The sequence below is a fragment of the Centruroides sculpturatus genome, unplaced genomic scaffold (assembly GCF_000671375.1).
Source record: "Centruroides sculpturatus isolate CEXI.00-Female unplaced genomic scaffold, Cexi_2.0 scaffold335, whole genome shotgun sequence".
NCBI lineage: Eukaryota > Metazoa > Arthropoda > Arachnida > Scorpiones > Buthidae > Centruroides > Centruroides sculpturatus.
The window spans coordinates 1-14212 of NW_019384713.1; the positions used below are offsets into that span (position 1 = coordinate 1).

General features: G+C 32.1%; 1 protein-coding gene across 1 annotated transcript; it reads right to left on the reverse strand.

The window, feature by feature from the left end:
- Nucleotides 1-1680: 1680 nt before the first annotated feature.
- On the reverse strand, nucleotides 1681-14103 carry LOC111627872. The gene is made up of 3 exons (XM_023371536.1): nucleotides 13816-14103; nucleotides 3575-5529; nucleotides 1681-2558 (listed from the first exon to the last, which is right to left on the reverse strand). The coding sequence occupies exons 2-3, from the start codon at nucleotides 5449-5451 to the stop codon at nucleotides 2201-2203; spliced, it is 2235 nt and encodes a 744-aa protein (XP_023227304.1). The 5' UTR covers nucleotides 5452-5529; nucleotides 13816-14103; the 3' UTR covers nucleotides 1681-2200.
- Nucleotides 14104-14212: the final 109 nt, after the last annotated feature.

Below are 14212 nucleotides of genomic sequence, written 5' to 3' on the forward strand. Positions count from 1 at the left end.
TATATTTATATATTTTTATATATATGAGCAGTATATTTTTAATGGGATTACTCTAGTAAGTCAACTTAATCTCTCTTATCGATGTATTGCATCAGGTTCGCTTCATGCGCCTGCGAGTTTAAAAATCGTCGTATATGCGTATTAATAACCTTGAACACGTCCTTCCGAAGTATCTGGAACGCATTGGTGGGCATTATAATATACAATGGCATTTCATTGTTCTTTAAAAGCTATAAAACAATGGCGATCGACTTGCAACAATGCCATTCTTTTTAACTCGACCAGGATGTGTCAGCGAGCGGTCGAACCGATCAGAAAACTTGGACAAACGCACAAGGCGGGTCAAGCCCTCTACTCACTTAAAGGTTTTTCCTGTTTTGACCTGCCTTTGCGTTGTCCTTGTTACACTATCTCCATATATACATATTCAAGGATAGTTTTTGAGCGCACTTTTCTGAATTCGCTAATACATTCTCTGCTGTATATTGACATTACCTCGTTACAAAAAAAAGCACGAATGCTAATTGGCATGCAGGAGTGTACAAGTTATAATCATCATAAGAGTTTTTAAAGTATTAAAAAAAATGATTAAAGAACTAGTAATTACTACATTCTACATTCCGTCGCGGTTAAAGCACGTTTTTAACTTTTTACAGGTAGGGGAAAAAAGTTCTCTCCTTACCTTCATGCTACCTCGAGAGATTCTGTTGCAGAAAAGAAAAATTTGTTAGTGCCACTTGCGCACCTTTCTCCGTCTGTTGTTAGAGAAGTTTTAAAGCGAAGCGGACACGCTGAAACCTAAAGCTGCACTGACGACCTCTACCGAGCGAGTTTTTGACCGGTTTGTGACGTCAATAACTTCGCCCCTTCACTACTATTCTTATTATTTTTTTTTTTTACATCATCAGTTTCTGTTTCAATTCTTGCCAAGATTTCCAATTTATTAATGCCGTAGCATTACGAATCTGATCGGAATTTAATTGCAAATTGTTGCAGCAAAACTTTATACCCTTTACGCAAGCGAGTTAGGTATGAGTCATAAGCAAAATGAAAATTTTGTAAATAAAAATTGATAATTTCTCGCACACCACGCTCGAATTACTTTACTGAATTAGGAAACGATTATGTGGCGTGACTTGTACAAAATAGGGAAAATAAATAAATAAAGACCTGATAAATCGATAGAAATATATATATTTATTTAAATTCTTGTCAATCATCGTATCGTGTGAAAAATTAAAAAAAAAAAAAAAAATTTTATACATAAAACGACGTTAAATTCCATTTTTAAATTTTAAATAAACGAAATTCGATTTCTTTTCTTTAATTGGTTAATTCGAATTTAAAAATTTAATCGATATCAATTTAATTGCTGTAGATTGGATGTTTAAAAAATAGTTACATCTCGATTGGCTAGTTTGAATTTAAAAAGTTACAGGCCTACTTTCACCTGGTGATAGATTTTTTTTTTATTTAAAAAAAAATTCCTGATTTATTATAATAGACTATTCTTCTTTCGCTTTTCCTAAGGGTTTATTTCTTCGTATATTTTCTTAATAATACATTTTTAATTAAAATAATTACTCGTTAACGTGTAAATGAATTAATTAATTCGAAAATTTGAATCCGTATCGACGATTATTGGTCGATTTAAATTTTAAAATGCCCAATCACTTCTGCAAATATCTTTACGTAATCTTATACTCGTTTCATTAGTATAGTAGGTCGCTCGTTTCGTTTCGTGCGCATTTGCGTATAAATATACATCATTAATCACAGTAAAAATTCTATCCTTGAGACCATGGGTGGATCCAGATAATGTTTAGAATAGCTACAGATTGTTTTACTTCTCGAAAATTCCTGTTTATAATCAATTATTCAGACTTCGAACGAAAAAAAAATTTAAAATTGAGTACCAGATATACCTGATTTACTGGAATAATGGGTTTTGTTTTGTAAAATAGCTCTTCATTTTGTTTAGAAGATTATATATTATATTTTTCTTACCATATTTAAAGTATTAAATCTACATTTTAAAGAAACTACAGAATGATAAGAAGGAAACACTCCAGACCTTATGGAATGACGAATAAAGTAAATGACTTGCCTCTGAATTTATTATTAATTTTAAAAATAAAATTTAATGGATAAAACGAGATTTGAGCTTTCTATCATTAGACAATAGCATAAAATTAGATAATTATCGTGTAAACTCACCCTTTTCTTGCTCATTTCCATAATTACTTTCCTTCTCGTCTTTCCCTTGTGGAATTTCCTCCATGCTCTTCTCTTCGTTCTCCGCTTCTGTTAAAATTGAAGAAGAAGAATCTAGACCCGAGCTGTTCTCTTCTGTTGTGGAATCCTTTTCGACATTAAATAAATCTTTTAGGTTATCTTCCTCTATGGCGCATTCCTGTAGATCATCCCGCTGTACAATGGAATCTGAAGTATCCAGAATGTATCCGTTTGACTTCTCTTCTTGGCATTCCTCGTCGTCTTCGATTTTGAGCCTCGTATCACAATCTTTTTGAGTCTGTTCGGCTTCCGAATCGGTCGAACTTTAAACCATAACAAATAAATATTTTTAAAGTCACGTTCGGAAGATAAAGAGCGTAACGTTAAGAAAAATGCAATCGCTTTTTTTTTAAAGGTGTGGCTTTTTAAATCTACTATTGCCCGAACGACAGACGGTCCTACCGGTTTCTACAAATGGAAATTTTCCAAACGATTATAGCATTTAAACATATATGACAGCGCTAAAAGGATGGTTTCGGCCTTTAAAAATGAGTACAAAAATTACGCCTGCTTTGTCGTCATATTATATAAATTATTTTTAAAGATAAAAAAAAACAAAAATGCATTAACGTTACGCAGTTGTAAATTTTACGCGGCTTCTATTGTTAAGGTTTAAAAAAAAATTCAAAGATATGTACGTAGATTGGTGACGTCACTTAAAAAAATTTCTTTTCGAGTTTATTAGTATTTTGACTCCAGGTGGCGGCACTTGTTAAAAAAGCAGACTGTTTAATGAATTTTAAACTTATTTTTCTTACTAATAAAGCCTTTATTTATGCTAATTTAGTCGTTTTAATAAATATTTAGCGCTTTAAGAATAATACACGCGCGCTTCTTAGCGTACGAATGCATACAAATGCCTTTTTTTAGTGTCATACGTGGAAATTAGCCCTAAAATATAACTTTCGTGCATTTTAAATTATTCTAAAATAAATTCTGGATTAGGGATTCAATTAAAATATATTCTGGCTTCAAAAAAACTATTATTATTATTATTATTACTATTATTATTAATTTTTGCTTCAAAATTATAATGTAATTTGCATATTCTTAACAAAAAAAAAAGTGTTTATAAATTTAAATAACGTGTAAAAAAATAAACTTTTAAATAAAATCGTTATAAAAATTTAAATTAAACATGGTTGAATTTGAAAAAAAAAAAAATATCCCCACAAATCTAAAACAGCTCCATCTTTTAACACAAAATGTAACTAATAAATTAAAATTTGCTGTACAAATATTTAAAATGATCTTTATTCTGCAAAGACCTATTACTTACCTATTACTAACTTTTCTCTCTTCAGTTTGCCATCCAGATTCCCAATTAATAGAGGAAGAGTCACTTTCCATTGTAATATTCTCATCGGCAGTTGCTTGGCAAATTATTCCAGTTGTTGATATGTATGCAGACTTTTTGCTTTCGCTGACTTCTTTGTTCGATGATTTAACACTTCTGGTTTCTTCTCTGAATCCTTGACTAGTTGATACCGCTTGTATGCTAACAGATTTGTCTTTTTTGATAGTTTTGACGGATTTCGTTACCGTTGAATTATATTCGATTTTTCTTCTCTTCCACAATAGAGGATTACTTGGAATCTTACTACTTGGAGATGGGCTAGATTTAGGACTGGTCGAAGGCTTTCGATGGGTAGGCCTTGGTATCTTTGATGTACCTGTATATGTTCGAGGAGAACATTCTATCTTCGTTCTTCTAGGAGGCACTGGAGGAGGTATAACTTGTTTATTGGTATTGCTTTCTTCTGGAAAATTTTCTTTGTTATCGTTGAACGCCGAAGTATTTTGACTAAGTTCTGTTTCGCATATATCGCCGTTTAAGTCGTCGGAAGAATATTCTGGACTTTCTGTATTGCTGATGCTATTTTCTAGAATGTTTTCGGTACATTCTTGAAGTTCGGATTCCGAATTAACATTTTCGCTGCTGGTCGAATCTTGGAACGATTCTGGAGGTTCGATTGTGATATTTTCGGATTCGATGTGTTGTGAATCATCTGCAGACACTTCGCCGTCAAGTTCCCTTTCCAGTTGTTCGAATGGACTTAATACTTGATTCAAGTCATAGGTAGTCCTGTCTATTGCATGGGTGTGTTCGGAAAAACTGGAATTTGCGGTACTGGTTCGGGAAAACCGTTCTATGACTGTCGATACCGAACTGCCTGTATCGTCGGATTCGGATTCTATCATTTGCTTTTCGTCTTCTTCCGCTATTACATCCATATATATATCGGGTTTGGCTGGTAGATGACACTGTACATCATCTAATTTTCCAGCTCTTCTCATTAATAGCTCTTCCCAACCAGGTAATTTTGTACTGAGAGATGCTCCTGGGAAATTGGGTTTGACTGTGTTTTCGAAATCTTCGACAAAAACGGCAGTTTTCGGTCTTCTTGGAGGTAACGGAGGTGGGTGAATAGGCCTTTTTATTGAATTGCGTTCGGCATTTGCCGTTCTTTCTTCCAATCTCTGAACAACTTCTCGAACTGTTGCTATTGTTTCGATATCTTGCTCTATCCTAGACGGAGATTTACGCGGTGGTATAGGTGGTGGAGGTCCTTTTTTCTTTTTACACATTATTGGTATTTCTTCTTCCTCTTGTGGTTCCTCCTCGTTTATACAATCTTCGGGAAGAGTTTGCCTTCTGACTACCATTCGTATACATACAGGCGCGTGTCTAAGAAGGGAAACACAATCCATTCTCGTCATAGATGACACTTCTCGTCCATCGATCTTTAAAATTTCGTCCCCTTCTTGAAGAGGGCCTAAGACACATTGCGCGCGAGCTGCTGGACTATCCATATTAATAGATTGAATAAATACTCTAGAAACATTATCGGCGGCATTGATTCCTCCCTCGAATTTAAGAGCCATTCCTAGTCTTTCGCCTGGCAGACGGTAAATAGTTATCTCTTCCGTACCATCTTCTTTTAGCCCGTCAGATACTTGAAGCACCGTTACGTAACCGGGACACTGGGATAAATTTGGCTCGTCCACTTTTACTACTGTCACAAAATCATTTGTTGATGGTCGAAGCAAGTTAGGAACAGGTTGGTCTTCCGATAGTCCATTCTCGACCTTATTGCTTCCGTCTGTGTCGTTATAGACATCAACAATGACGATGTGCTTACCATGCCCATACATGTCTACATTGGATGAAGTTAGCTGTTGCTGGAGTACATGATGCGTGAGATTATTTACCTGATCGGTAAACAATTAACTCTGTAACAAAAAAATAATAAGGTACAAACTGGATAATTTCAGCAAGAATAAGGGAAAGCTGTACAAATTTGAAGAAAAACATATAAAAGGAAACTACACAGAGACGTGCACATCGTGACTTTCCTGTTTCTATAATCGTTCCCGTCACGTGATATTGTCTGTCAGTCACATCATCAGTCTATTATGTGATTTATCAATCTCGGGATGATGTCATGCGGTAGAATGGGGTTTTAAAAAGCACGAAAATCTCACAAACCGTTATTCTAAGCGAGCAGAACAAATTTTAAATTGTGAGCAGTATGTTAATCAAGTGTTTTATGCCGATTTTAAATTATGAACTTTTTCTCTTGATACAGGGTAATGTCACGTATCCACTACCCGTGCATAGGGTTAAATGTTCATCGATGCACATCCGAACTTCACCGTCTAACAGAAAACTAAAACAATTCTTGCAGTCGGCAAGATTGTTCGACTAGTCAGACCTTGGCCGAAATGCTTTATATCTGTCAGGAATTTGACCGTGACTGCCTTCTGTGATTTATCTAACTCAACTTGGACATTAGTTGTTTGCAAAAACGCATTGAGAAACTAAAGTACTCGTGAGGTAATTTGTGTAGGTGCTAGCATGAGTTAACACTGCCTAACGCTGTATATTCTTTTCTTAATGTTTGCATGACATTCCCCTTGCAAAAATTGTCATTTGAAAGAGGGTCAACGTACAAAAGGATAGAGAGAGATGCGCTGGCGATCGGGGCATGGCACTTCCCTATTCATCATGTTTGGCAAATTAGGGAGTGGAGAAAATTGCCTAGAGCGGATGGTACACTAGATAAGATCCCAACAACTTTCTGTGGTGCTTCCCAATGTTCTATCATTAGCATACCTTTCTTGTTTGGCTGTGTGAGCGTATATGGGTTTTATACTGAGAACATTTATACACACATGTAATAAAATAATCAGTTAAAGAATCAATTTAAAGAAAGCAAAAATAGGAAATATGATAATGACCGGATATTATCACAGTTTTGAGAAATAAAACAGTCATGTTTCACATGGTTAACCATGGAAAGGAGATCTGGTACATGAACATACAGTACTGTATTTAATCCTGTCAGTACAAAGTTAAAAATATACCGGTAAATAAAGTATGAAGAAAAGAATTGAAAGTAGAAACATAAATTCCTTATTGTGCTTACAAAATATGTAGTTTGAAGAAGAAACAATGGCGAAAGAAGCGAAATTATTCAATTATAAAAATATCCTTCACTACATTTACGCAAGAATTTAATCAAATTTTAACTCCTCTTCCTGATAAGATTATGAATTTTTCCTCCAATATTTTTTGGCTAGATAAGGTTTATTTTTAAACTAAAAATAATTCAAAACATATCGGAATGTTAAGGTATTCGAATTTATTATGAAAGCTATGTTCATTGTTCGAAAAGAAGTTGAGAAACAAAACAAAAAAAAAAACACGAAGTTATGCAGGTAATTTGTGTCAACTCACCTGTTACAATACAGGTTACTAGAATGGATATGAGAGATAATGAGTAATTTTTCTATATATTTATTATTAAAATTATTCTTCTATCCCTCACGTGATTAATGTTTTATTATATTAAATTATAAAAAAAAAGCAGAAACTTCAATGATTTATGAGGGATTGTCAATAGTACCTTAATAAATTTTCCCTGTTATCACATAACTTGACACCCGTTCATGATGAAAGGGAATTTTTCTATAATAATGTAAATAATTCAAACTTTTCATTAATAATAATAATAATTTTCAACTTATTTACTTTTTTAAGGCTTCGGGCATTTGGTTTAATTGTAAAAAAAAAACAGCTTAAATTTTAGCATATAAACAAATACAGCAGAGCTTGATCTATGGCTCGGCTGATGACAGATAGAGATATTGAATAAAGGTATTCGTTACTACTCATACCCACGAAGATCTGAAGGATAAAACTATGATAAATAATATAGCTTATAATATGATAAAATTTAAATATATTATATGGTAATTTCTTTTTTTTAAGCAATTATCTTAAAGGTTTCGTAAAGTTCCATTAATCTTCGTATGAATTTTGAAAATCCATAATCATCGTCGATTTTTTTTTTTAATTTGTTGAGAAATGGGAAGGACAAAGTTATAAAAAAACATGCTAATTACTTGTAAAAATTCTTCGAAAATTGGATTTTTGGGGGGGGAATTTGTACAAATGACGCCCATGTGCAGTAAAATTTTTACAGAAGAACGAAAGTTGGTCTTCCAGTTCCTAATCATCTGACCTGTTAGGTAGGCCCAGGTTCAAGGACCTTTACTGTCATCAGTAGACGTCACCAAGATGGCAACCTTGAATTTCAACCTTTCTTTACCTGTACAACTACTGTATTGATTATAAAGGCTATTTATGATGTCCCTTCCTTCGGTGACAGCATCTGATGTTATTTTTAAAATAAATTTGAATAATAACAATGTATTGTTTATGTAGAATTTTCATTTAAAAAAAAAATGTTTTTTTATTAGGTGGAGTGGATGATGTTTTGTAAGAAAAGGAAGTGTACACCACCTAATTCTGATTAAAATTTTAATTATAATCAACTTGATAGAATAAAACGGATATTCAAACAGGCAGAGTGGTATATAAAGCAACACTAAACAGGAGGCGAGTATAGAATATATTTAAAATATTCTTATTTTTCATGAATATTTCATTCCAATACCTCTAAGTTGATCTGATCCCGTCGAGAAGTTATGCTATGGATTTATAAAAATTTTACCAGAATAGAATTCAAATGATATACTTTATACAGCAGAAGATATTTCATAGAAATTCTAACATTATCTCATAGTTTAAATTCATTTTTTTGATGAGGAATTTCATCATATTTTCCATTTATAATTAATTATTTATGAAGATCATTATCAAAAGAATTCTTTTGAAACATATTTCAGGAAATTTTAATTGATAATTCTTTTGTTTTATGAATTTATTATAGAAATTTTAATGCTATCTCCAGCATTTTCTATGAGGAATCTCACTAAATCTAACTTAAATATAAAGCATTCTTTGATTAAAAAATAAATCAAAATTTATCTAGCATCAAATAATTTTCGAGTGTTTCACCTGGAACAATAGATATTTCTAGCTCATACAATTATTTATAGATCATAATAACACAATTATAAACAGTAAACTTGTATAAACCATAATTAATGAACAAAATATACGTTTTCTTTCTTTTATTAGCATTAGTGTCTTTTGAATGCCAAGTGGATTATAGAACAATGGGTACAATTATCTGACTTAAAACCAATATTTCGATGTTGGTAACGATTTATAAATGGAATGGGAAGGAATCAATGTCAGAAAAAGGTCAGGGAAAGGCCATGACCCTGATTAAACCGATATCCAAACATGATATACCTTCCCCTAGATTACTTGTCCTACTTTTCAAATCTGGTATTTGTATTGTCTATAAATCCTTTTCTCAAGTAAATATTACGTTTCTTTCGTATATTAACGTGTCAATTTATTTTTTTATAGAGAGATATTCAAGATTCGAAGACACTCGACAATCGTTACTTCATAGACATTGTGTTAAGTTATAGTTTTCCTTGTAACAATTATTAATAACTCGGTTGTAAATTTCATATATTTTTCCAGTTTTTTATATGAAAATAACACTTCACGTAATGACATCATCGCTTACTTTTAAGTCCAGTTAAGAAAAATAGGGACGACAGGACAAGTGTGTACATAAATGGTTCACCTCAATATAAAACCACTAGGTCGTATTAAAGTAGGGCACACGCTATGTAAACCAAATTGGAAGGTGCTAACGAAAGAAGATATTAAAAGAAAATTAAGAAAATGTTATTTTTATAATTAATTAGCATACGTTTAAATATATTTCATTCGTTCTTCTTGTCTGTAATATTAATTTTTTTCTTTTTTTTTTTTTTAAATCTTCCTAAGTATAGGGTGGTCTAAGAATAGATATTGCATGACAAGCGGAGTCATTGACACTCAATGGCAAAAGGTGGATGCAACCTTTGACCCTGGCTGGTAAATGTCGAGGTAAAGATATAGTGATGGCGTTATGAGTTGAAGCGTTATACAACTGCTTTGTCAACCTCTGAAGACCTTTGGCATCCAGGAAGTAAATAGATATAAACGAATCATGCGAGTTGGAAGTGAGGATTAAAAAAAAATCAATCGAACCAGAATATTGATTTTCGCTTCTGTACTATGACTCGTTTGTATAGTTTTTTTTAATTTATTAATTTATAAATGTTAATGAATTTAGTACCTGTATAAAGATAACAAAGTGATTAACTTGTAAAATATATTTGTATTTGATTTGATCGTAAGAATAAAGAAGTAAATAAAAAAAAACAAAGGCATTTATTTACGTCTTTATTCTTAAGTTGACAAACTACAATTTTAATTTAAGTGAATGATGAAAGAGTGGTATTTTTAACCCTTCCCATGACACGATATCATTTATTTAACCCTTCACACGACAAATAATAAATTACGTTTTGCTATCTGAAGAATTAAATGAATGATATCGTGTATAAGGTGACTTATATGTTTATATTAGCGGTGATACATTGAATTGTTTAACTTAAATGACAGTATTTACTCATCGAAATGTGTTTTTGTCATTTAGGAAAACAGACTAATGACATTTATCACAAGATATAAAAAGTCTTGGTGTATCTAGATTAGAAATTCCAATTCAATTAAGTAATCGACTTATTTATCCTCTTAACAACCAGCTTAATGACTTTACACGCCCTCGTTAGTGGAAAATCGTTAAAGAAATTGAAAGTAGAATCGTGAAAGTGAATAAAGGAAGACGTTACCCCTCCGTAGTACGCTTTCATGCTTTGTTATCATTAACGTTAACTTATTATCTCTCAATTAAATAATAAAGAAGTGATATATAACGCTATTATCCAATCCAATTAAAAGTTCTAGTGTCGAACTTTCCATTCAGAAAGTTCACGTGTTGCATAATCTGTTCGCCCATATTTTACGATGGGAAGTTTCTATTTTGGAGATCGTTCTAACTATAAAATTATCCTAATTATTTAGTAATATTAAATTTATTATCGTTAATAATAGTATTTAGTTTCCATGCATAATATTCGCTACATAGTTAATTACAGAGAACAGCATCGCTTAGTTGTCTGCAGGCATAAATTTTTGTTTTGACGCATCTTTTACCATCAAAGTAACACCTCAATGATTGTCATAATCTTTTTAACCTTGACCTCGGTCTAGGTCACAGGACAGTCTAGCTTTACTAATCACTATTTGACCGGAAATTGTTTTAACTTAATTATAAGAAATGTGTCACCCGAGGATTGTCTTTAGACTCTTTTTTTTTTTTTTTTAACAGTCTCGTGGATATAATGAGGTTGAGATTCGCTTTATAGGACTTAAACCAATGGGAAATATGAGGAAATTCATAAGATATAACGCCCCCATTCTGATGAGAACTGGTAAAAGGCGTCGTATTGGCCACATCCTTCGTTTCAAGTTGTCCTTGCTCTCAATTCTGTCATGACTTCCAACATAGAACGTCGTCAGAAACACCCTAAACCTGTCCAGCCAGATTCCAAAGCAATTCTGTTCTTTTTTTTCCATATTATTTCTATAGTTTTTACCTCTGTCGAATTATATTTTTATCTTTAAAGGTAAAACTCAATAGCTGTATTGTACAGTACATAAATAGAATCGTGTGCAGTGTTCAATAGAATCTTTACTATATATATATATATATAGCCATAATAATAAGTTCTAAACGATAAATTGTACATTAAAACATCATAAAGTTTTTGAAAACCAGAATTATAAATAAATTTAAACTATATCAATGTATAAAATTGAATATTTTTCCTTATAAAGTAAATGGTTTTTGTGAAATTTGTCGATTTATTCTAGGAATTATCTTCGATCAGTATTAAAAAAAAAAAGTATCAGAATCTTGTTGACCAGATTAAAAGAATGGTGTTAGTTTCCTTGAACAAGCAACCAACAAGTCCACTCATTGTAGCGTGTCCTCAATCAGAAATTCCATCCAAAACCATCCTGGATGTCCTCTTTACCAGACTGGATCGAAATTAGCTCTGTAGGTCAATAGATCGTCATCAAATTTGATTATTATCTTCCGACTTCATCCACAACATAGTATCGTATTAGTGTTAGAATAATATTTGCACCGTTTACTGTTAGGATTATCACACGAGTTTTCGATAAATTATATATATAAAAAAATAAAACAATTTATTTAGGATCCTTATAAGGAGAAAAGGGAAGTAAATTCCAATGTAGTCATATTAGAAAAACTACACTCCTACGCGTCTGACCCCAACAACATAAGCTAGTTTAGTATCAACATTGTTCAGTATGCAAAATACATGATCCTCCAAATAAAGTAAATGTTATTGTAAGGTCTAGAAACGATTTGGTTACATTTATTAATATGTAAAATATGTATACGTTGAATGTAATTCTTAATCCAGTCAAAAGTAGTTACATAACTGACAACGCCTCTGCACAGTAGAAGCATAAAGTGAAATTTTACACCTACTAAAAATTACACAAATTTCAAGAAGCAACCTCGTTTTTTTTTCTTTTCTTTTGTTTGTTTTTCTGTAAAGGAGAACAGAGGAAAATTTTTTGTATAAAAATTATCTTTTACAGTGGATGAATTTTTATATAGAAAAATTGAAACTGATAAAGTTACTATTATAAATTACAGTAAAGTGCAATACAGTAAAGGTATTGTGAAGTTCATACATAATTAATTAGGATGTAGAGTTGTAGAACCGAATCCTGATTGATGAATATGTAATTTCATAATAAATATTCTGGAAATTTACTCTTCAAATGTCTCAATAAAATTCTAATTTAAAATATTTTAAGCATTTTAAAATTAAACTATTGTAAAATTAATATTATAAAAATACATCTCATTAAATGTTAAGAAATTATAGAAAAATGTATACTATTTAAGTGTTATATTAAATCATATATTTTATAATTAATGAGTAATTTTAAACGGTTATTTTTACCTTCTTTTTTTAACAGGTAAATAACTGTATACAGTCGAATAATGTTAAACACTGAGAGTTTCTTAATTGATAAAGCGAAGAGAAATGTTAATAGTTAAGTTCCTGGAGTTATACAGTATGATGTAACAGCATTGTAAGTATAAACTATTATAAAAATGCATTCTATGAGACTATACATTTCATTTTATGATGAACAAAGTGGCAGCTTTTAATTGCAGTAACACAGTATAGAACATAAAATTATATATAACTCATCAATAAGATTAGTTTCATAAATATTTAACTAAGGGTTTCTTAATTAATAAATCGAGTAGAAATGCTAACAATTAAGTTTTTGATACAAGCAATGCTTAAATATAGTACGAAATAACGTCGCTCTAAGCATAAAATATCGTATACCCTTCCCACAAGAGTGTATATATTTCATTTTATGACGAACGAAATGACGACTTCCAATTACAGTAGCATGCAATACAGGGACATAAAACTAAGTGTATGAAAACACCAAATAATATTAAGCTTTATAAACATTTACTGCCGACAATATAGAAAACATTCGACCTAATTCTACACACTTTTTTTTTATGATATTTATCTCACTATTGTGTACTTGTCTGTGTAAGGACATAAAACCTCTGTTTAAAAAAAAGCAATTCGATGACCACCGAGCGTTAATTATTGTAGTCGAGGAATAGTTTGACGTTGTAAAAGTATGTTTTTTCCACGTTACAAAATTTTCCCCCGTAGTAAACTAACAAGTGACAAGACGATAAGTCATTATATTAATTAACGTGACCCGAAATCGTGTCACATTTATTTCACACAATAGAAAGACAATCGTATTCTTTTATACGCCGGTATATAAAAGTTAAATTTTGACTTCATTAACAACTGCGAAAGCGCTAATCTCGCACTTCAATCAAACGTTTATTCGCTGCTAATTTACAAGTCAATCCTTCCATACGTATAATTAATACGAATGCTATTTATAGCCCGTTAGCGACCATCCGCGATTTAATTCAACGCCGCCACTCTTAAATTTTATTCTAGCTAGATTCTAGCAACGACAGCTTCCACGCCCCCCCCCTAAACTATACTACAGTACGCTTTTTAAAACCGTAATTTCACCGAAAAAATATGTCGTAGAGGTGATTAAATATCAAATATTTCATTAAAAAAAAACATACTCACGTTTGTAATAATTCAACATCTCGCGTAGTATAGAACTCCACAGTTAGTTGTCATTCCAAGAGTGATTAAAATCGATGTTAAAGACGACAACATTTATAAGTAACGTACACACACGATAGTTGTTCCTACATGCGCCGATAATATAAGCGATTTTTAGCAGTGAAGATGTACAGATCACACAAGTTAAGTTAACTTCAACCAACGTGCATCGTGTCCAAAACGAGTGTCGGCCGCTGCTCTAACAGTTGGGCCCTGAGGCAAAGTTCGTGAAACCACGCCACTACTATACCAAACCTGCCTGACTCCAGGCGAATACTGTTTACACTGGTTGGTTAGGTCGTCCGAGTTTTGTAACTAGTTTTCTTATCGGGGAGATGCACAGCTTTTCGTATAAGTT